The sequence below is a fragment of the Chrysemys picta genome, chromosome 3, assembly GCF_011386835.1.
Source record: "Chrysemys picta bellii isolate R12L10 chromosome 3, ASM1138683v2, whole genome shotgun sequence".
Classification (NCBI taxonomy): Eukaryota; Metazoa; Chordata; order Testudines; family Emydidae; genus Chrysemys; species Chrysemys picta.
In genome coordinates this window covers 100,639,587-100,663,834 of record NC_088793.1, presented here as the reverse complement: position 1 = coordinate 100,663,834, position 24,248 = coordinate 100,639,587, and the positions used below count along the sequence as shown (strand labels likewise).

The window sequence follows — 24,248 nt, the reverse complement described above, 5'->3', positions numbered from 1 at the left end:
TACTTTAAATGTCAAAATTAACAAGATCATCACAGGCTTCTGAACTAACACTTGTTGAAATCAGTGAGGAAATTCATGCTTCAGAGCTATTATGTCTGGTTGTCTGCAAACCCAGGAAGAGATTAATGCATTGGTTACACTCAGGTCTCATTTTGAAGATCATCTTCATGAGTTGTAACAGCTAGAGACTTTCTTTTTTGATTGAAAGCAGAGACCCTGAAGAGGTCTGTTTGTGCCCCACAGCTGGCCCCTCATCCCTCAGGTTTGGGAAACGCTGTTAGAAGAGATCACTTTTCAACTCTGATCCAAATATGTTCAAAGAGTAGAATCATTTTTGGGGCCAGCAGAGTCTGCTTCTGTGCAAAACTATCACTCCACCAGGCTTGTAGTCCTCCTAATGGCATAGCAGGTCAGATCTGTAAATGTAACACACTTGTGCTTGGAAACTGGGTGCGGTTTAGCAACGTGTGAGAGGTTTTTCACCATATGCATCGTTATTTGTATTCTATTGAATGGACATACAATAGAACCTTAGTTAGGAAACCTTGGGAACAAAGGTTGTTCAGAACTTATGTTGGTTCTTTCAAATGTTTGCGCTGAACATTGACTTAAGACAGCTTTGAAACTTTACTATGCAGAAGAATAATGCTACTTTTAACCATCTTAATTTAAATTAAAAAGTACAGAAATTTTCCTTATCTTGTCAAATCTTTTCTTAAACTTTCCCTTTTATTTAGTTTAACACAGTACTGTATTTGCTTTTTTTCCCCCTCCCCTGCTGCTGCCCGATTGCATACATCCGGTTCCGAATGAGGGGTGTGGTTTACTGGTCAGTTCGTAACTCTGAGGTTCTATAGTATCAGAAAAGCATTCTGCAGCATTACATATTCCAAACATCTGATGGAATTAAATGCCATGATGCTCCTCAAATACATAATCAGAGACAATAAAGAAATTAGAGAAGGAAAAACCCTATTATGTGACCCAGTCCTCTCCCCATCAGTGTAGGACTTTACCATAGAATATATCTTTCTATGCTGACAGGACATCCACTGTTGCACAGTTCATGTGCACATGTGCTTCTGTAAAGCTGTGAGGAATAATCAAAGGAAAACAAGGACAGAACAGGAATCTTTAATTCTGCCCCTTGTAATGGTCAGGGGACTTGCGACCAGCCAGTCCTGTTCAATTTATCAGACCCACCTTGGAAGGGATCAGATGTTCCCTTTTGAGGGCTGAGATGCCTCAGTTGAAGGAACTGTAGGAGGTTGGCTCCTGTGACTAGCTCTGGTGAGAAGGGAAGAGTGAAAGGCTTCTGGAAGCCTGCATTGATTGTGAGTTTGTTACTCTTTGCAAGTTCTATTTGAATGTGCCCTGGAAGAAAGGCCTGAAAGATCTGGTGTGGCAGAAAGTCCCTCAGGGACTGGAAACAGACCAGCACCTCACAAGGAGGACAAAAAGAACAGGAGAACAGAGCCTGCCCAGAATATTATGGGAATTCCTGGCCATTCCAGGAATCCAGGCTTGAACTCCCCAGGTTAGCAGGGAGTAGGAACACTATGGAAGCTACATGCTTAGTCCCTGAAGATAGCTGAAAACAGCTTTGATGGTGTTGGGCACAAAAGCCATTTGGGGTAGTAGGTGTGATAGAGGCAGTAGGGAACATCAGGGTCCTCTGGAGTCTTCTCCTTATTCTTTTTTCCATTCCAAAAAGAGTGAAAGAATCCCTTCAGTGGAGTGGCACTTGCCCGTGCTATGAGGCCCTTTGTATCTACTGAACATTTGTAGACACGCTTCCAATTTGAGGAAGAAATAGCAAGCAGGTTACTGCTATAAGAAATTAATTTCCTCTTTCTTCAAGTGCAAATACTTAATTCTGAACTGAGCCAAGCAATTGGGGGTGGGGGGGAATAATTCCTTCTACCAGTGGTGAGAGAGACCTTGCTGGAGCATGAAAATCCCTCTAGGATATGAAAGGATGAGCTGTGCTTCTTATCACCTCCAGTAGGTTTTACTGAATTTATGCACTCCATAATTAGATTGATACCAATAATCTGATTGCAGATTGGTGGGTCAGTGCTTTTCCAGTAAATGATAAAATATATAACAGCAGCATTTCAAAGCCTATGGGCTAAATGTAATATAATCAGCTTCTTTCACAGAGCAGCTGAATTTAAAGCTTAAGCTGTTGAGTATTTTTAAAACAAAAATTTAGATCCTGTTCCTGAATAATGGAGATTGTGAGTTTTACCCATTCCCTCAGTTCTGAAGTATTAACCCAGATAAGCTGAATATAGTGCAGCCATGTATTTGAAAGGAACACAAACCAGTTTATTTTCTCTCCACTTGTCTTAATTCCTGCATAATGGAATATCAGAGTTGTATATCTCTTTCATACATATGTTGTCATATCCCTGTCTGTGGCAATGCTCACGCCATCCCAAAACTAGAATGAAAAATTAAAGTTCTTTGGGCTTTAATTATTTTTGCTATTGAACCTCCAGGTCTGTTTTGAGGTAATAGAACAATAAGAACTTTCCTTTAAAAAGGTCTCTCCTGAGATAATAGAGGAAGCCTAATCTCTTGCCGCCATGAATCTATCGTAGTCTAGGGCCTTGGCTACACTTACCAGCTAGTTCGACGGCTGGAAATCGAAGTTCTGGGTTCGACTTATCGCGTCTAGTCTGGACGCGATAAGTCGAACCCGGAAGTGCTTGCCGTCGACTGCGGTACTCCAGCTCGGCGAGAGGAGTACCGCGGAGTCGACGGGGGAGCCTGCCTGCCCAGTGTGGACCAAGGTAAGTTCGAACTAAGGTACTTCGACTTCAGCTACGTTATTCACGTAGCTGAAGTTGCGTACCTTAGTTCGAATTAGGGGGGTAGTGTAGACCAAGCCTTGATGTTTTGCCCAATGCGCTCTGCTGAATTGTCAGTCTGACTGAAATGCCTTTGGCATAAAAGGATGGGAGGGTGGGAGAGAGAAGGTGACTATATGCAAGGGTGTAGACAACCTTTTTTTTTTTTTCTTTTTAGTTGGGGGCTATAGTTAATTAATAGCATAGCTGATGAGTATCACATTAATGAGTAGTATTGCACCATGACTAAAATTGTCTACTTCCAAGTTTCTCAAAGTGTTTGTTTATTCATGCAATCCTTACATTTCTGGTGGGGCTTAAGATCCCAGTTGTCCAGGACCATATTCTACTATTTTTGTTGCTGCCTGTTCCAGGGAATGGTTTGGCCCAGGGTGCAACTTAGAGCATCCTTATGAGTGCCTGTGACCCCATGGGGCTGTTTCAGCTGCAGGATTTTCAGAGTGCAGTGGTACAAGTAGTGGCTAATGTGTAACAGTGAAGCTATTAACAGTTTATTGAGGAGAAAGATTTGTTGAGTGGTTATAGCTGAGGAACGAGAGTTGGGGTGAAATCTGGCTGTAATGAAGTCAATGGCAAAACTTTCATTAATTTCAGTGGAGCCAGAATTTCACCCTTGGTTCCTATTCCTGATGCTGCCACTGATTTGCTGGGTAATCTCTCTGGCATGTGAACCACTTACACTCAACGCCTCATCTTATCTGCGAATAGTGGAACAAACCCAGGGCCACTTAGAATCACATGGTTGTCACAATGCTGCTCGTCATGGCCTCTTGGAACTTCACTGTAGCTGGGTGGCTAAAAACTAAGATCTTCCTCCTACAGAAGTCCTGGCTTCTGCCACTTGAGTTAAAGGAGCATTTCTGTGACACAGCTGAACTGTTCTGATCCCATCCAGCAATAAAACAATACTACCCAGTGCACCACAATACTTGATCCACCTTTGTTAAAGCACTTTGAGATCTTTGGGCAAAAGTTGTCACCAAATGCGAAGGATTGTTACACACTGTGTATCCTCCTATACTGAGCTTTGCATCTCTGGGTCTGCTCTTCAGGTCTGAGTTAGATTCATAGATTCTAGGATTGGAAGGGACCTCGAGAGGTCATCGAGTCCAGTCCCCTGCCCGCATGGCAGGACCAAATACTGTCTAGACCATCCCTGATAGACATTTATCTAACCTACTCTTAAATATCTCCAGAGATGGAAATTCCACAACCTCCCTAGGCAATTTATTCCAGTGTTTAACCACCCTGACAGTTAGGAACTTCTTCCTAATGTCCAACCTAGACCTCCCTTGCTGCAGTTTAAGCCCATTGCTTCTTGTTCTATCCTTAGAGGCTAAGGTGAACAAGTTTTCTCCCTCCTCCTTATGACACCCTTTTAGATACCTGAAAACTGCTATCATGTCACCACTCAGTCTTCTCTTTTCCAAACTAAACAAACCCAATTCTTTCAGCCTTCCTTCATAGGTCATGTTCTCAAGACCTTTAATCATTCTTGTTGCTCTTCTCTGGACCCTCTCCAATTTCTCCACATCTTTCTTGAAATGCGGTGCCCAGAACTGGACACAATACTCCAGCTGAGGCCTAACCAGCACAGAGTAGAGCGGAAGAATGACTTGCTCACAACACACCTGTTAATACATCCCAGAATCATGTTTGCTTTTTTAGTACCAAACAAAAATATATACGGACTACAAAATCATCCCATAAGCATTTTCCAGGACTTCTGCTTCCCTCAATATATTGTGTGATGATTGAAATTATTATTTTTGCTTTGGTAATCAGAGTGGAACACATGGGGGAAGTTTAGTTTCAGGTAATTTGCTTATTCAAATAGCCTTCAGTTTGTTACGTGTAGTACAGATGGTCATGTGGTGGATTGTCTTTTCCCTCTCTGCATGACAAACTTTTTAACAGGCAAATAGTGAAACTTAAACCCCAGATAAGTTCCCAGTGCTAATCAAATGTCAAGACACTTGAACACTTTTAATAGCAACAGTCAGATGAATATTCATTAATGATGATTTGACTCTATGAATAGCAGCAACTATAATTTGAGTCATTTATTTGCTAATATATTCACAAACCTATCTTTTCATCATCTAATCAGCTTTACCCCCTGAGACTCAAGATGAGATTTTCAAAAGCACTCATCATTGGCCTAACTCTAACTCCCATTGGCTTCAATGGGTGCAGAGTTAAGCCAATACTGAGTGCTTTCAAAACCCCACCCTTGATGTGTTTTACTTTGCCTAAGAGGTGAATTTAGTTCAGTGAAACAGTGATGAAATGTTCAGTTTTAAAACTGTGGGAGATGATCCTAAAGCAGCCTGATTTAATATAACAGGTTAGTTTTCTTTCATATGATGCTTGCAGCCCTGCCTAAAGAGGATTACCTGATATTTATTGAAACCTGATGCAAGTTAAATGTAAACCATAATACTATAAATCTTTTACAGAAAGCAAGTGACTAGCTTTCCTAACACGTTCAAGAGTCTACCTGTATTTCTGTTCTCTCACTACTTAAATGGGAGGAAGCTGAGCCCAGAGGGCTGGTCGTTGAGAGGTCCTTTGACTGGAACTTGTTTCCCATGCCCTTGATCTGCCAGAGTCCAGAATTTTGATCTTTTATTTTTCTCTTTATTAAAGCAGTTGAGGAGGGGAAAGGCTAATATAGATATATTTATGGAAGACCTTTTGTGTTAGGTAGTGGCTTCAATTTATGGGATACCTGCCCAAAGCACAAGGTGGACATCCACAGTTACATATTACAAATTAGAAGAATTATATTTTGTATAATGCCTAGCACAATGGGGCCCCAATCTCATCTGTGGTCTCTAGGTGCCAACCAGAAGGTGTGGTTCTATGGCATTGTGTTATGCAGGTCAGACTAAATGATCATAATGTGTTCCTTCTGGCTTTAAAATCGATTAATCTGTAATACGAATAATAATGAAATAAAAATATTTGCATTGGTGCTAGCCCAGCCAAGGACTGACTATCCTCCTCTCCCTTCCCCTTCTCCCTTTAGTAACTGTCTGAGGGTACCAATTAATAAAGGGAATATTTTGTGCACTGAATACTCATTTTTTCCTATGGTTTGAGAAATTTCTTTCCTTTACAAAGCCTGAAAGTGTCCATAACATTTCAAATATCAGTTGGATCAATTTTGAAGTTTCTATGTTATGGGGATGCTAGAATGCAATGCCATGGAGTGCATAGTCAGGACTAAGCAAGAGAGGGTCCTGTGGCACCTTTAAGACTAACAGAAGTATTGGAGCATAAGCTTTCGTGGGTGAATGCCCACTTCATCAGACGCTGTAAGATGGCTACCTTTACATCTGCTATTGTGTGGCCAGGGAGGTTGAAGTGTTCTCCTACAGGTTTTTGTATATTGCCATTCCTGATATCTGACTTGTGTCCATTTATCCTCTTGCGTAGTGACTGTCCAGTTTGGCCAATGTACATAGCAGAGGGGCATTGCAGGCACATGATGGCATATATAACATTGGTGGATGTGCAGGTGAATGAGCCGGTGATGTTGTAGCCGATCTGGTTAGGTCCTGTGATGGTGTTGCTGGTGTAGATATGTGGGCAGAGTTGGCATCGAGGTTTGTTGCATGGGTTGGTTCCTGAGTTAGAGTTGTTATGGTGCGGTGCGTGGTTGCTGGTGAGAATATGCTTAAGGTTGGCAGGTTGTCTGTGGGCGAGGACTGGCCTGCCTCCTAAGGTCTGTGAAAGTGAGGGATCATTGTCCAGGATGGGTTGTAGATCACAGCAAAAAAACTTCAGGACCAGACTCCAAAGAGAAACTGCTGAGCTCCAGTTCATTTGCAAATTTGACACCATCAGATAAGGATTAAACAAAGACTGTGCATGGCTATCCAACTACAGAAGTAGTTTCTCCTCCCTTGGTGTTCACACCTCAACTGCTAGCAGAGCACCTTACCCTCCCTGATTGAACTAACTTCGTTATCTCCATACTGATTTATACCTGCCTCTGGAAATTTCCATTACTTGCGTCTGATGAAGTGGGCATTCACCCACGAAAGCTTATGCTCCAATACTTCTGTTAGTCTTAAAGGTGCCACGGGACCCTCTGTTGCTTTTTACAGATTCAGATTAACACGGCTACCCCTCTGATACTAGTCAGGACTGTGCTGTGTTGGCTTGGCTAGCATTTTTATTTTGAAACTAATCTTGCATAAACAAGTGAAAACAAAGAATACAGAAAGTCAATAATGAAAAACAGATGGACACAAATAATAACGTGGTACAATGTGGCTTATGGTTGCTGATTCTAAAACAGACTCTTCAAGGCAACTTCTATAAAATACAAGTAAATCTGCTTTCAAAAATGTGTGAACTGGGAAAGAAAAATCATGCAGTTAAGAGATGAAGGAAGATCACACGGTGTGATCAAATGTGAGCCCCTGTATGTTTTCTAGTTTTGTCACATATTCCATGAATGTAATTTGTGATCAATCATTGCTATAGGAAGTCACAGATTTCCATCTTCTCTGTGGCTTTGTCTGGGATAGAAAAATGAGGTATGCTGAGAAAATGTTAGTCTGTGTCTACGCTAGGTGCTAACTGATATTATACAACTATATTAGTTAATACACATTAGCTACCATGTTTTCTAAACACCTCGTTTTCCACATTTTAGATAGGGCCTGTCTGACTCTCCAATATTATTAGGTAGCATTAATTCATCAACCCACAAGTGAAGTGATATATACTTGATAGTAACTGACAAGCTCTCTTCTCAGTACTGGTCTAAACTAGATCTCTCTGGTGTTCTGAGTGCATCTACCTTAGGTCTTGGGCCTGTTGCCTTTCTGTGCTTAGACCAGAAGCCAGGTATACTGCTCCAGGCATACCAATCGCTTATCATCCTGTAAGTCCAGCTAAGTTTTGGGCACCTGCATTTCCACCACTGGGGAGCCTGTGACCAATAGACTTCTTAAAACAAAACAAAGTATTTTTATTTAGCAGTTGGAACAAAGCATTAAATATCTAATCTTACACTTCACTGCAAGCTAAGATAGAAAGACTTTCCTTTGAAGTTACAGGAACAGAACCAGCCTACATTCTCCTAGCCAATCCAGATCCTCCTGCCTCTAGGTCTCTCAGGGCCTGTCTACACAGCAACTATACACCCCTGGCTAGCCCATGCCAGCTGAGTCAGGCTTGTGGGGCTCGGGCTGTGGGGCTGTTTCATTGCTGTGTAGATTCCAGGCTCAGGCTGGAGCCTGGGTCTGAGACCTTCAATCTAGTTTTCTCAGTCTAACTTGTCTGGTTCGTACTGGTTTTGTTGCTACCTAAGAACGGGCTAGAGCCATTATAGTTATTCACTCTGTCGTTGTCTCTTAAGGACTATTAAGAGTAGGTGATTAGATATTCCTTTTTTTGTATCCATAAATGTTGGTGTCCTGATTTATCTTCACTAGGGATGATTGAGCAGGGCATATGCCAGTTGGACTACTCTCAGATTAGGCCAAGTCTGTATGGCAGATTTTTGCCAGTATAACTGTCTCGGTCAGCAGTGTGATAAGATGCACTTTGTGACCAATATAGCCATGCTGGTAGAAGGGCCCAATGAAGACTTAGTTAGCAGGGCTGTCAAGTGATTAAAAAAATGAATCGTGATTAATCGTGCAATTAAAAAAATGAATCGTGATTAATTGCGCTGTTAAACAACAATAGAATACCATTTATTTTAAATATTTTTGGATGTTTACATTTTCAAATATATTAATTTCAATTACAATCCAGAATACAAAGTGTACAGTGCTCACTTTATATTTATTTTTGATTACAAATATTTGAACTGTAAACAACAATAATTTTTCAATTCACCTCATACAAGTACTGTAATGCAATCTCTTTATCATGAAAGTTGAACTTACAAATGTAGAATTTATGTACAAAAAATGTGCATTCAAAAATAAAACAACGTAAAACTTTAGAGCCTACAAGTCCACTCAGTTCTACTTCTTGGTCAGCCAATCACTAAGACAAACAAGTTTGTTTACATTTGCACGAGATAATGCTGCCCGCTTCTTGTTCACAATGTCACCTGAAAGTGAGAACGGGCGTTTGCATGGCACAGTTGTAGCTGGCATTGCAAGATATTTACGTGCCAGATGCGCTAAAGATTCATATGTCCCTTCATGCTTCAACCACCATTCCAGAGGATATGCTTCCATGCTGATGATGCTAATTAAAAAAATAATGCATCAATTAAATTTGTGACTTTACTCCTTGGGGGAGAATTGTATGTCTCCTGCTCTGTTTTACCCTCATTCTGCATATATTTCATGTTATAGCCGTCTCATTTTAAGAACACTTTCACAGCAGATTTGACAAAACGCAAAGAAGGTACCGATGTGAGATTTCTAAAAATAGCTACAGCACTTGACCCAAGGTTTAAGAATCTGAAGTGCCGTCCAAAACCTGAGAGGGATGAAGTGTGGAGCATGCTTTTGGAAGTCTTAAAAGAGCAACACTCTGATGCAGAAACTACAGAACCCAAACCACCAAAAAAGAAAATCAATCTTCTGCTGGTGACTCAGATGATGAAAATGAACATGTTAGTCTGCACTACTTTGGATCGTTATCAAGCAGAAGCCATCAACAGCATGGAAGCATGTCTTCTGGAATGGTGGTTGAAGCATGAAGAGACATATGAATCTTTAGCGCATCTGGCATGTAAAGTGTTCCTAGTGTAGACATGGCTTTATTTTGATCTTTTCTCCCCACTTCCTCACTATCTCTTAGGAAACCTGCTTCCTTAGCTCCTTCATTTATTCGTATGCTGGTTTGGCTGCGCTCTATGACTTTCCTTCACTAATAACCATTGTGCTAAAAGTGTTTGCGTTCTAGTGCTGAGCTGTGGCACACTTTATTTTAAAGTACTGTATGTTCTAACAATGGAGGAAGTTTGTTAATTTCTCAAATCTTCAGGTTTGCCTGGCCATTCTGGCAGCCTTTGTTGTGGGCCTGTCCTAGTAGTTTACACAGATATGCTGCTCACTTCCATTAGCTATAAAAAGAATGAGCATTTTATTACCCCATAGCCATCATTTTTAAGTTATAAATTTTCCTTTATTTTATGGCATGCAGTAATGTAACTAGCAACTTGATGTCACTGTGATTAAGTTAATTTTATATATAACTATCAGTTTAGGGATAGGAGCTTTCTCTGAGATTTGTTTTCTCTCCCGCACAGCGTTACGTTTTGTGTTGATCCACTGCTGGCGTAATACACTACAACTCATGAAATTGTTCAGACTGAATTGCTATAGCTTCTTATGTGCAGCCAAAGATTTTTTTTTCTACCTTACCCACTTGAATTGCTAGACGCTTACTTCCACTGAACTTCTGTAACAGTGTGTTGTACTTGTAAGAAGCTTTAAGCCTGGCTTTGTTGCTTTCTCCGCAGAGCATCTGATGGAGCTTGTAGATTCAATTGTAGGTCATTGTCTCCTGCCTTAGCCTTTTTTTCCCCTGCAGTATTTTCTTCGTTGTTTCACTTCAATACTTTTTGATAGTGGTGCTTCACAACAATGCAATCACTTAGCTTTTCTGCTAAAATGTGTGACTAGCAGACTAGTGCTTCTGAGACACAAACACACTATTTGACTGCCAACGTGTGGGTCATGCTATTATCTCCCATCATTTCAGTATTTCTTATCTTTGTTCCACTGTACATTTTGGCTCATTCTTTTAAGCTGTGCTTAAACTGGCTGCTGTGTTTCAATTTAACTAATGGCTCCTGGCATGCCTCCTTTCCTCATTTTGTTTTCTTGTTCCTTGTCTGGCAGTTCATGACCATGAGCATTTACAGAAGGTTCTTCTAACACCTATAATGACCTTGTGAAATATTCTTATGCTTCAATGCCAAAGTTCTCCTCCTGGCTTAAAGTCCTTTTTATTCAATGCTGCTACTATCCTTAATTCAAACTGAATCTTGCTCCCAAAGTAGAAATCATGGAGCCTTCTTTGCCCCCAAACTTTCTTTTCCCTCCCATATCTGAAGGGAGAATTTGCTTTTACTCTAAATGTGTCCCTGCTGGAATCCTTAGGCATTAATTCCTTTGACTGTTGCAGTTCTCCATTTTATGATTGATCTTAAGCCTTCATTACCCTAGTGGGAGCAAAATATAATTAAACTATTTTCCTTCTGAGAATGGAATCTTGTAGGGTCTGATTGTGCAAGGTGTGGAGTACTCTGGTCCCATCCCATCAAATAGGATAACTTGTGCTTAACTTTAAGCATATGCTTAAACCCTTTGCTGGATAGGGGACCAGAGTGCTCAGCTCCTTGCAGGATGAAGCCTATATTCCCTTTCTTCCCTATTTTCTTATCCATTTCTTAATCCAGTTTGAAATTGTCTTGCTGGTTTTTCAACAATCAAGTCACTCAGTTCAACATCTAATATATACAGTACCTCTTTCCCTAACCACTTATTCAGCTTCTCTGTTCTCAGCTTTCTTAGTCTCCCTTGCCATGATTATCCACACTTGGTACCATGGCTAGCCTTCACTTACTCCACTCCACCCGCCTCCTGTCTCCATTTCCTTTCTTTAAATCACAGTTTAAAATCTATCCAGACTCTTTGATACCCTCTGAAGACCATTTTCTGCTGCTGTGTAGGGAGGAAGCTAAGTAAACTATTGTGCAGATATAAGCCTGGTTATGAGCTGGTATATTGCTTTTAATTTATATCTATTGCTAATCCATACTGTGGTGATGGCGGGTGGCATAAATCTCTTTCCCTGAATATTCACTTCGGATTTCAATTTTGTTTGAACTTTACAAGGACTGATGTAAGCATAGTTATCCACATCCAGAAAATGGAACTTGTATCCTCCAGTAAGATGTGTCATATCCACCTCTTACTGTAACATTTTTTTGCTAATTGTTGCAGTACTCCATTAGCTATTACTTGGGAATGGCATGGCAGGTATATCACTCTTTGTTTTCCAATGAATTGTTCTAATTGTTGCTTGCGCATGAATGTTTTATTTCTCAGCCCAGCAGTCTCTCAGGGCTGGTTTTCAGTCAAGACAAATGTTCTCATCAAAGACATAAGGAGAATATAAATGAGGAGATGAGTACACACTAAGAACTTTGCTGTTCGGAAATTGTATTGATCAAAGGAATGATGAAGTAAACTACATTTATGCATTAATGCATAATCACTTCCAGAGCTTGATGTGTCACCTTTTCCTGCAAGAACTATATGACTTCTTGTTGCTTTTTCCACACGATCAATAACTTTGCATAAAACATTACAGTTACTCAAATCAAAGAATCCAGACAATTTCTATTGAACATCATATTCTGGGACTAGGCAGTTATTTTTAAGGCACATTAAAACCTTTACCAGCTAAAGAACTGCTTTGTCATTCTGTGGAATTTTAGAGAGGCATATATAATACAATTCAAATACTAAAACATACAATTTAAATAAACTTGCCCATTAACTTTATTTAGAGTATTTTTCACAAAGCTAAAGCATACCTTACCTTAACTGGCTGCCAATTAATCACATAACTTATCTGGTTATTTGGTTGGCTCTAGGAGAGTACATACAGCCCCCCCTGCCCTCCATGAACTCTCCTACGGCATTGCTTGGGGAGGAAGATCAGAGCCTTCTCTGTCCAGTTACCTGATCTTTTTTGAGAGGCCAGTGACTCCATCAGGAGAGTTCACTAGAGAACTGCACCGAGTAATGTTTCAGATACTCAGATTGGGGCTAAATCAAAAGGATAGTCCATTAACATTGTACAAAAAGAAACAGTTAATAGAGGTTTTTAAAAAGTTTGTACAAACACAGTAAAAGCCCAGGTTAGAAATAGGAGAAAACAAAGTTTGATAAATTCACTGAGTACCTTTGTTTACCAGTCCACAGGCTCCCATCAGCCTTCACTGCAGTCACTGGAACGCTTTCAGTGGGAAATGGGTTAGGCCCACAGAGAGCATATTTCATTGACTCATCCAGTGTTTTCAGATTTAATGTTAGCTTTCGATTTACATTTAATTGCATTAATACACTGTTTCATATTGGGGTAGAGAATAGAAATGATTTTTAAAATTATTTTTTCTCTTTAAAAATAAACTTATTTTAAATTGACACCCCAAAAGGTCTAAACTTACTATAATCATACTATTAAAATCATTTAAAATTAAATAATATTTAAGCAATTCATCTTTGCAGCTGAAGTTTTAAAGAAAGCTGAAATGCTAAACTAGTCTTTGAAAGCAGTAGCCACTTTTGCAAGTGCCCAGAGAATGTTTACTTCATTTTAGTTTATTCACTTTTTAATTTCAATTACTAATTAATTCAAAGTTGAGAAACCAATTGGGAGTTTAAAAAGTAGTAATGCCATTTTTTCTTTTCTTTTCCAATCTATGAATAAAAATTGAGGTGTGAGAGGACAAGATATACTAGTTCTAAAATCTTGAAGGACACACTGACCAGAAACAGTAACTTCAAATCACCTAACTCCGGATATACTTCCTTTGTTTAATAAATCAGTGAGTTTTAAATATATATGTTTCATTAAACTTTTTTCTTAAGTATCCAACACATTTAAGGTAATTTTTATTTAACTAATAAAAACAATTTTAATATGCTGGTTTAGTTCATTTGTAATTGAATTTCAGTTTCCATCCAAATTTAACTTGACACAAATGAGAGAAAATAATCTACCAAATAAGAAATATTGTGTTCATCATTTTCTAACATAAATGTAAAAATTAAGAATCTGGGGAAATGCATATTAAGCTATATAATTGCTTAAAAATACATATAGATATATAGTGCATCATCCAGTTAGCAAAAAGGAGTAGCAAACTTAAAGCAAAGACTGTATTTACTTGCAAGTCAACATGTTTTAATGGTTACCAACCTATGAAATCAGCCTTTCTTTAGGGAAATAGGTGAAAAGTTCAATTACAAAACAAGATTAAAATTGATTATTTAATTCAAGATTTTTCTGCTTGCTGACTTAAATCATCATTAAAATCCATTATTTGAATCGATCCACCCTGTTTATATAACTGAATTGCATAAAAATGTATTTGGACTAAAAACATGACTTTACAAGCCGTGCTGAATACTGTTGCCTTTGCAATTTCTTTCCTGTTTCATTTTTACCAACACCTTATTTTATGAAAGTTTTGGATATCACTATAGATCTTGATAAAATCACAGTTCTAACAAAATACATAAAGCATTGCTAGATTGGCAATAGGCTTAAACACTATTGAAAAGTCCCCAGTGTAAGTTGACCCTCCTCTTGGATCCGTGTTAGAGACACACATAGCTGCTGAGAACAAAATAAGACCTAGCAAGTGTATTTATGTGTACACTAGAGATCCCTGTAAATATAGCTGATAACTTTTGAGGTCTAAGAGCCAGACTGTGAAACTCTAACAGAGGATTACTTTATCAAAATATTAGTCAATTGAATTCAGTGAGACCACTTGTTGACTTAAAGTACTACTGAGAGTTAAGGTATGGCCCTACCTGTCAAGTCCCTATTAACAATTGAATTGATATCATCCTTTAAGTCAAGAAAGAAAATGCCATTTGGTTTTACTGTTACCCAAGGTTGACACACATTTATCCTTGATGTTAACTTCCATTTATGCAATTAACCTCTGGTTTAATCCTATAGATGGGCAAATCTGGCCCTTTATCTAGGTTCCAAAGCAAGTACACTTTCTTCATGTTCAGATTCACTTAGTATCATCTGGTTCCAAAGCATAAGTACTTAGTTACACCCGCTCTTTTCAAATACATATTTCCTCCATGGAAGTGTTGCTGTTTTTATACCTCAGAGATGGCATGAATATTAATTGATTTACTGATTTTTCCAGTTATTTTAACAATCCTTAAAACCACCTTTGAGGCACATCTCCGCATGTTACCTGGACAAGTCCTAGCTGGCAGTGCTCAGAAGTGACCTACTCAATGTGAGAAAGTTAGAATGTGTTGGTTAGACATAGAAGCTAAAATTGGACAAACCATTGTTTAAATACTCAGTGGGGGTGGGGGGAAATAACAGAAAATGTGGAAATGGCAGAGTGCTTAATGACTTCTTTTGTTATGGTTATCACCAAAAAGGCTATTAGTGACTGGAGGTCTAATGTAGTGAATGCCAGTGAAAATGAGATAGGATCAGAGGCTAAAATAGGGGAAGAACAAGTTAAAAATCACTTAGACAAGTTAGATGTCTTCAAGTTACCAGGCTCTGATGAAATACATCCTAGAATACTCAAGGAGCTGATTGAGGAGATATCTGAGCCATTAGTAATTATCTTTGAAAAGTTATGGAAGAAGGGAGAGATTCCAGAGGGCTGGAAAAGGACAAATATAGTGCCAATCTATAAAAAGGGAAATAAGGACAACCTGGTGAATTACAGACCAGTCAGTTTAACTTCAGTACCTGGAAAGATAACGGCGCGAATAATAAAGCAATCAATTTACAAACACCTAGAAGATAATAAGGTGATAAGTAATAGTCAGCATAAATTTGTCAAGAACAAATCATGTCAAACCAACCAAATAGCTTTCTTTGACAGGGTAACAAGCCTTGTGGATAGGGGGAAGTGGTAAATGTGGTATATCTTGTCTCACATGACCTTCTAATAAGGAAATGGGGGAAATACAACCTAAATATGGAGCTACTATCAGGTGGGTGCATACCTAATTGAAAACCATTCCCAGAGAGTAGTTATGAGTGGTTCACTGTCAAACTGAAAAGGCATATCAAGTGGGGTCCTGTAGTTTGTTTAGTCTGAAGAAGAGAAGACTTAGCAGGGGCATAACAGTTTTCAAGTACATAAAAGTTAGGTGCAAGGAGGAGGGGGGGAAAAATGTTCTCCTTAACTGCTGAGGCTAGGACAAGAAGTAATGGGCTTAAGTTGCAGCAAGGGCAGTTTGGAAGTTTTTCCTAATGTCCAGCCTAAAGTGTCAGAGTAGTTAAGCACTGGAACAAACTTACGAGGGAGGTTGTGGAATTTCTATCATTTGGAGATTTTTAAGAGCAGACAAACACTTGTCTCAGACCTACCATGAGTGCAGGGGGCTGGATGAGATGACCTCTCAAGGTCCCTTCCAGTTCTATGATTTTATGCCCAGGTTTTCCAGGGCAACCATCATATCAACAGTATGTCATGCCACACAATGCCTTTATTCAAATCTGTATACAAGGCCACAACAGTATGGCTGCAGAGTCTCATGGCTCTAAAGTGACAGGCTAGCACCACCAGACATAACTTGGGTTATAAAAATAGTCTTTTCTAAGTGTTTTGGCAGGAAATAAAAGTTTTTGATAAATTCACATGACAATACTAGTCGCCATAGCCAATTAGTTGAAAAGTATTGGGATTAGACTGTTTAGGAGGAGAAAACAGCTAATAAAAATGGTAATTTTTTTTCCGCTTAAACTCAGTTCAGACATAGTATAGCTCCTTTGTTTATGCATCTGATTGCCTGGTTGATTATTCTTGTCTATCTTGCTCTACAGACATAAATTGTTGATGCGGTGATGAATAGCATACTATTGATAAACCAGCACATGTGCTAATAAGTACCTCTCCATTTTTCCCTTCTGTCTTTAGCTAGCCTAAGGGATAACCAACCATATTCTGGGCCCATAAAGTGGGTATTGCTGTGTGTGTGTAATTTATGCAGCCACTTTTGAAAATTGGGATTTTTATTTCCAATACTGATGGCAAATTTCCTTCTTTCCTTTCTTTCACAAATGAACTGTGGATGGACATATGGGACCAGGGGTGCTGAGAGCCATTAAACCAATCTGTAAACCCTGTATATGACGGAAACCTCTTCAAGCCAAGGGGTGTGGCAGCACCCTTAGTTCCAGCACCTATGTATGGGACCCAATCCTGAACTGCTTCCTCTGTCAACACTTGATTTCAACGAGGTTAGGATTTGGGCACATAGTAAATTGTACTTCTTTCTAACCCACGTAGTATACAATGTAGCAAAGAAACTTCAAAAATGTTCATCTCCAGGGTTATTCGGTGTCTTGTCCTTTAAATTTTGACATGGGGCATCATTAAAAATGTAATGGGCTGGTAGGCATTTTCTTCCAATATATACTGATTCGGAAAGATTCAGGACTTAATTTATAGGGTTTCAGCATCCAGATTCAATATTCTCACCTGGGCATAACAGCCAAAATCATATAATTAGGTATGAGTTGGTGGGGGAGGGAGGAGTTGCACCCAAGTCATTTAATTACCTCTGCTACAGTTACCTTCAAAGTAGGTACTTCATTTTATCTAAGCCCATTTGAGGGGGAAGATGACACAGTGCAAAGAGAAAATGTTTTTATTAGGAAGATGGACTTGAATACATAAGATGCATTTTTCAATACGCTCTCATTTATCACTTGAGAAAAAAATAGCTGATCCATGAGATAAAATACCAATACAATTTCATAGTTGATGAATAAAACCTTAATATTTATACTGCAGTTCTACCAGTACAAATCTGATATTGATCACAGAATGCATGATTAAGTAGATGATTTTACAATTGTAGGCAGTTTCCACAAATGCTTAAAAAGTGCTAATATTGGGCCCCATCCTGCATTTTTGTATGTGTGCACCCAATACTTCCACTGAACTCAGTAGATATGTTGAGTGCACATGGAATACAGGTTCAGACCCCTTTTCACATAGCAGAGGGCAAAGAGATGGAGGAAATAACAGAAATAAAAACAAGAAGCGTCTTGTTTCCACAGAAGTGACAAGGCAAATATTCTGAACAATGATTATTTGAACAATAAATAATGAGGGTGAAATCCTGGCTCCACTGAAGTCGATGGAAACTTTGCCAATGACCTCAGTGGAGCCAGGACTTTACCTTGAGAGATTAAAACATTCTTGCTTGCATGTAAACAATAGCAGAAAAAACATTTCAGCATGTGTACATGTGTATTCAAGTGCTGATTAACTAACAAACAAGAATCAGGGCCAACCCAAAACACCAGCATATACAGAAAAGACTAATCATTTAAAAATGCCTTCTTCAGCTATACATTTTAAAAATCACTTTGAGAGTATGTGTTCTAGAATTGCCACAGTGTTTGATCAGAAATTAGTGTTTCTGTGGCAGAATCATGACACAGACCTGCATCCTTAACTTTTTCCTTTCTTCCATCCATCCATCCAAAAATTGATCTAGAGAGCTACTATAACTCATCAGTAAACAGTCTGTTCTTTTCTGTGCATGTATTTTAACACAATACCACATACTATATTGGCTTTCATTTATATTGGCTGTATAAAAAAAGAGATGGAAAACTTGCAAAAACAATATTTTTCATCATAAAACAACTATATGAGATTTTACACCATAGCTATTTACAATCACATAGCTGGAGAGTTGGAGTCAACATGACTTTTTAATGACGACTGCTGTTTATGTCTGTCTTGAAACAGTTCCCTGTTAATTTTCATCCGTGTCTCAGGGTTTGATAAGAGCTCCTTTATCTTATTCAGTTTTGATAACAGGGCCAGTGATTCTCTGCGTAAGGCTTTCTTTATTAAGTCTGATTCATGGCTCTTCCCTAGAGGAAAAGAATGATACAATACATTTTGCATATAACTGTCATTTCTAAATATTAAAGTATGGCATTAATGTATCAAAACAGGCATGTGTTTTCTTTAAGTACTTAGAATTTCACCCATGTTTATTGTATATAAAAAGGTAGTGTTTTGTCAAAAAATATAATTTATGTGAACAAACTTTACTGAAAAGTGAAGAACACTTCATAGTGTCACATTCAAGAGAAACTCCCATGATATTACCTACTGTGTAATAGTATCTGTGATAAACATCTCTAGTGGTAACTTTTTTAGTTGAGCATTGACTGCTCTTAGCTTTGCAGCAGAATGTGGAATTCTAGATCAAGTGAGCAGTTATGCAGCTCTGCCAAACAATGTAGCTCGCATTGTTTTCACTTATGGCAGGGCGTTGTTCCATGGCCATTCATTTCAGTGCAAAAGGCATACACAAGGGGTTCAGTTCCTCTTCGAAAGCTATGAAGAGATTCTCTGTAGTTAAGAGCTTGTGAAAGTTCGATCTTTTTATTTCAAAATCTTGTCTTTTTTTCCCAATCATCTTTCCCAGCATTCAGTCGTTTTTCAGCAATGCAAACGCTTTTCAGGAAAGTGTTTGTTAGTGCCCCTCGATTCAGAACACATTTCTGGTCCGAGACGCTCACAAAGCATAATGCAAGTCAGCCAGCGTAACTTAGCAGATCTGAACAGGGAGCTGGGACATGTTTTGATGGTTATTCTTAGTGGATTTGTGCTTCCTTGGCATTCTCACAGCGCTCACTTTCTGTTATCATTATCATTTTTCATTCTTATTGCCACTAGCTGCTTCCTCCGTTTTCACTGGGCTTCCATCAGTCTGTCTGTTTTTGGTTTGAGTTTCTTCTAGATATTGCTGTACCGCCTTTAGAACTGCGTTCTCCACCAGCTTTTTGCTGAGGCTCACCAATTCCGCATCATCTGGCTCTGCCCCATTCTTTTCACCTACATACCATAACAGACAAGAGAAGTAACTAATTGCCTGGGAAAGATCGCGCACACAGTGTATCATGATACAGTGTCTGAAACAGAAGTCTACATATTAGCTTATCTATCTAAAATCAGCTGGATTTTAACTTGTTTTATTCTTGAATTTGTAGAAATAATGATCCACTTTACAAGACTTGGGCCAAATATGATTCATTAAGCCATGTATAAATGTACCAACCTGCAAATATTCAACTTCTCATCTAAAATTGTAATATGCTCTGTAATCTAATAAATATAAAAGCATCTCAGTCAGAAAGCTGGAAGTGATATTAGCTGCTTAAATCTTTTTCCTTGGCAAACACATTTTTAAATTCAAATATTTAAAACAGTACCAGCACAGTTAATTTACAATTTACTAATGCTCTGGAATCTAGTTACGCTGTATTTGTTTTAAAATGCATAGCCTCCCAGATGTTTGTAGTTAATCCCAAGAGTTTTTCATTGGAAAAAGGAGGCCTATGACTTAAAAAAAAAAAAAAAAAAAAAAAAAAAAAAACCCAAAAACCATATTACAGCTGGTCAGAAAACTTTAACTTAAATGCAAAAAATTGAAAAAACATTTTGTACTTTTTTCCCCTGGTTTCTGACCATCTCTAATCCCTGCCAATATAAATTCAGTAGTTTGTTCATGGATATCTGCCTATAAAAGTAAGAGAGACAAGGTGCAGCTGGAGGTGGGTGGTTAGCAGGTTTGTCGTAATAAGCCATCACAAAGCAATCACACGACATCTGATTTATCAGTGCTCATCCTCAAAAGGACACCTGCACAGCACTTTCAAAAGAGGAGCCTTGGAACTTAAATTCATAATTTTGCTATACACTAAATATCATGGACTGAATAGAGACACTGGATTTATGGATTATTGTAACAACTCCGCTCCCACTGCTGCTCCTCCCCCTTCCTTTTGCCCCTATCACTGAAGGGGTTTTAACAGACCACTTCACCTTGAATGGTCCCTTAAAATATACATTAATTACTTATGCTAAACAATCTGTTCCACCTTTTATATAGCTGTTACACTTTGAGGACTGGTCTATTCTACAGAGTTAAGTCGACGTAATGCAGGTAACTTTGTATGTGTCTACACTATAAAGGTGCTCCTGCTGATGTAAGTAGGCTCACTACGTTGACTTAATAAGTCCACCTCTGTGAGAGGAGTAGCATTTAGGTTGATGTAGTCAGGGCAACGCAGTGTCCAAGTGAGACACTATATTATTTACATTGCCTGTTGGCTGTCAGCCCCGTGTGGGGCTTACAGCTGGAACCCCGGGGTGGGGGCTCCATTTGTGAACCCCATGCAGGGCAGGCGGGGCACCAGCTATCAGAGCCCCATAATGCCCCACACAGTTAAGTCGATGGGTCCTGGTGAGGACCCGCACTACTGACAGGAGCATGGTGTGGATGTGAAACACCGCCCTAATTACTACAGTGGCTGTATGTCGACTTAACTTTGTAGTGTAGATGTGCCTTGAGTAAATTTCCCAGACTTGAAGAGCTCTGTGTAAACTTGCAACTTGTCTCTCTTGCCAATAGAAATTGGTTCACTTAAAGATATTACCTCACCCACCCTGCCTCTCTAATATCCTGCGACCGACACAGCTACAACAACATTGCATATGAAAGGAAGAAGCTAGTCCTAGGACAGAAAAAACAATGACAAAAAACCCATGGCTATAACAACACTGCATACAGCCAAGGAAGATAGACCTGGCATATTGTGACTGCTGTATGACTTTATCCACTGCTTGGCTTTTAGGGCCTGACTTTCACTGACCACTTAATTTGCACCCACAAATTTGCAACTTTTGTTTTTGTTCAGTAAATGTGATGCTGTGCATGTATGTTTAGGGGCTATATTTTTTAATGATCCTTTATGGAGTTAACATTCTGTAGCAAGTAGATGCTCGTTAGTGCCACACATCTGCTGAGATAGATATTACTGTGGTTTTTCAGCATAAAAACTTTGTTTTATTATTCAAAAGCTAAAATTATTAGTTTCCTTTACCTATAAACTTACTTACCGGTAAGTCTGACAGCAGATATTGAGTGACTACAGACATAAAACAATAGTATTCTACTCTGTGGTAGCAAAATCTTGATGAAAATACAAGATAGTAGAAATGCAGTTTGAGTTTCATTAAAATCATTATTTTAATGCATGCACAGAATATAAGGAAACAGAACAGGTAATTGCACTTTTCAGAGGCAGTTTCCATGATAGCTGTTGGGTAACATTATTGTTGGATTCGAGAGCTATGTTTTTGATCCTAACAAGTGCTGAGAACCTGCAACTCTCAGTGAAGTCAATGGGAAGTGTAGGTGCTCCGTAGTTCTGAGGAAGTGGCCCTACATCACTGTTAATATGCAGAAAATGATTGATTAGGAATGGAAGCCATTAGAAGCCATTAGAAGGCAATCATTAAGCCTATTAAGAAATGTCATTTTTGCTTGTACAACAGCATATGATTTCATACGAATAGACAGAATTTCCTTGTGAAAATATTCCCTGCATTATTTCATAAATTTATGTGTATATGTATAAAAAGACATGTATTACTGTATACAAATAACTTCACAAATATATTTTAAGAAGTTTCTTCAAATATGAAAAAGGAAAAATAAGGCTACACTTATGGGGTTTTTTTTACGTATACAGTAACTCCTCACTTAGTCGTCCCGGTTAATGTTGTTTCGTTGTTACGTTGCTGATCAATTAGGGAACATGCTTGTTTAAAGTTGTGCAATGCTCCCTTCTAATGTCATTTGGCAGCCGCCTGCTTTGTCCACTGCTTGCAGTAAGAGCAGCCCCTTGCAGCTAGCTGGTGGGGGCTTGAACCAGGGTGGACCATCAGCCCCCCTTATCAGCTCCCCACTCCCCTAAGTCCCCTGTGCAACAGCTGCCCAGTAGGCTAGCAATTGCAGCTGTCCCTCCCCCCACTGCCATGTGCTGCTCCTGCCCTCTGCCTTGGAGCTGCTCCCTGAGACTCCTGCTTGCTGTGGGGGGAGGAAGAGGGGAGCTAATGTCAGGGTGTCCCCCTCCCCACTGCTCCTGCACCCCACTTACCCCATCTTCCATAGCGCAGGGGGGACACACGACAGGGCTCAGGACAGAGGGAGCTTGCTGGCAGCAGCTGCGGTCTCAGCAAGCTGATCTAATTAACAAGGCAGTGTACTTAAAGGGGAAATGTGCATCTCTCTCTCTCTCTCTCACACACACACATGGTGTCTCTGTCTGCAATGCTGTCTCCCCTCCCTCCATTCCTGCTGCCTTGTAGAGTGTGAGAGTTAACCCTTGAGGGCTCAGCCAATTGCTAGATCATTTAGCAGTAAGGCATTCCTTGGGAAATATCCCACCCTCTGACTCCTCCACCTCAACCAAGCTTCACAATCATCATCCCTGTGTACCAGTATTAAATTGTTTGTTTAAACTTCTACTGTGTGTGTGTGTGTGTGTGTGTGTGTGTGTGTATAAAATATAAATGTATAAAAATATAGTCTTGTCTGGTGGAAAAAAATTCCCTGGAACCTAACCCCCTCATTTACATTAATTCTTATGGGGAAATTGGATTCGCTTAACATTGTTTCACGTAAAATCGCATTTACGCAAGAACATAACTACAACGTTAAGTGAGGAGTTACTGTAGTTCACATATGTACAGTAGAGTTCTACTTGTTCTCTAGCTGTGACATGTTCCCTACTTACCAACATCCTAACACCTATCTCCTAAGTTCCGTTTTACTACTGGGGAGATCTACGTGGAACCGAAGTTCGTGTAGATCTCTCTGCATGTGAACAGCACAAGTGAATTCAGTGTAAATTTGCCTTGAACAAGTGCTATGGACTGGAGTATATGGAGGGGTTTCTAGGTACACAGAACTCAAACACGTGGAGCTGTATTCATCAGTGTTGTGAATTTTTACATCCCTACTGTCCCTAACTTACACCAGTGTGTATGTTACAAGTTAATTAGTCGTGCAGGTATGTCTTCCTCTAGTCCAATCGCTACTCCAGATCCCGTTCTTCCATGACCTCAGCAAGAAATGGCCAAATGGAGGAAAAATTGAAGGGCAGTTCAGTATTATTCATGTATTTAAGTATAATGTGCATATTTTGACTACATCCCTTTTCTCCCATCCCATAGACATTGCTTGTCTAATTCTTACATTTGTAAGCACTCTGGGGGCAGGACAGTCATCTTTTCTGAGTGGATAATGCCTAGTTCATCATGGGCACTACCAGAATACAAATAAATAAGTCCTTGTGGTAGGTGCAGCAGCAGGATGGTGTAGACCCCAAATGGTGCTCTCAGAAATGCAAAGAAAGGGTTATGTCTTTGTGACCTGAATGTCAGCTTGTGTAACAGCATGTCACACGCTTGTATTTCAGTCGATACCTGTTGCCTATGCTGTGCCATGCCGATGCTAACTTGTTACACGACCTATTATGGTGCAGTGTGGTGTTGCCGGACTGGCATGTATTTTGAGAAAATCTATATTTTGAGAAAACAATTTCTGAACACTATGTGAGAGAAAAGAGTAGAATCAATAATAAATAAATGAATAAATAAACACCTCATTTTGCTCATCCCAGAAGTCTCTAATTTTCCAAAAGATTATACCAAATTGATATGTTGTGTGTTTCTCAGTTTATTCATGCTGAGCAGAGCTCTTATTAAGGCTATCCTATAAAAAGCAGGCTTTGTAACTTCTTACATCATCTAAAATAAGCAATATT

General features: G+C 39.3%; 2 protein-coding genes across 10 annotated transcripts in view; one reads left to right on the top strand and one right to left on the bottom strand.

Annotated features, from left to right (window-relative positions):
* LOC101951994 (A-kinase anchor protein 7) overlaps positions 1-24,248 on the bottom strand; it is a 166,760-nt gene that overhangs the window by 11,012 nt on the left and 131,500 nt on the right. The window contains exons 8-9 of one of the 8 annotated variants that reach the window (XR_010599651.1): positions 17,789-18,494; positions 17,236-17,728 (exon numbers count right to left, since the gene is read on the bottom strand). The exons of 3 other annotated variants lie outside the window; for them this stretch is intronic. Coding sequence is in view for 2 of the 5 variants with exons in the window: in XM_005280274.5 (XP_005280331.2) it covers positions 18,295-18,494 (200 nt within the window). In the remaining 3 variants the exon portion in view is untranslated. Of the gene's footprint in view, positions 1-17,235; positions 19,468-24,248 lie in introns of those variants that run through there. 4 more of the 8 variants (XR_010599652.1, XM_005280274.5, XM_065588639.1 and 1 more) reach the window with 4 other exon arrangements.
* MSH5 (mutS homolog 5) overlaps positions 1-24,248 on the top strand; it is a 210,006-nt gene that overhangs the window by 123,407 nt on the left and 62,351 nt on the right. The gene's annotated exons all lie outside the window — the stretch shown is intronic.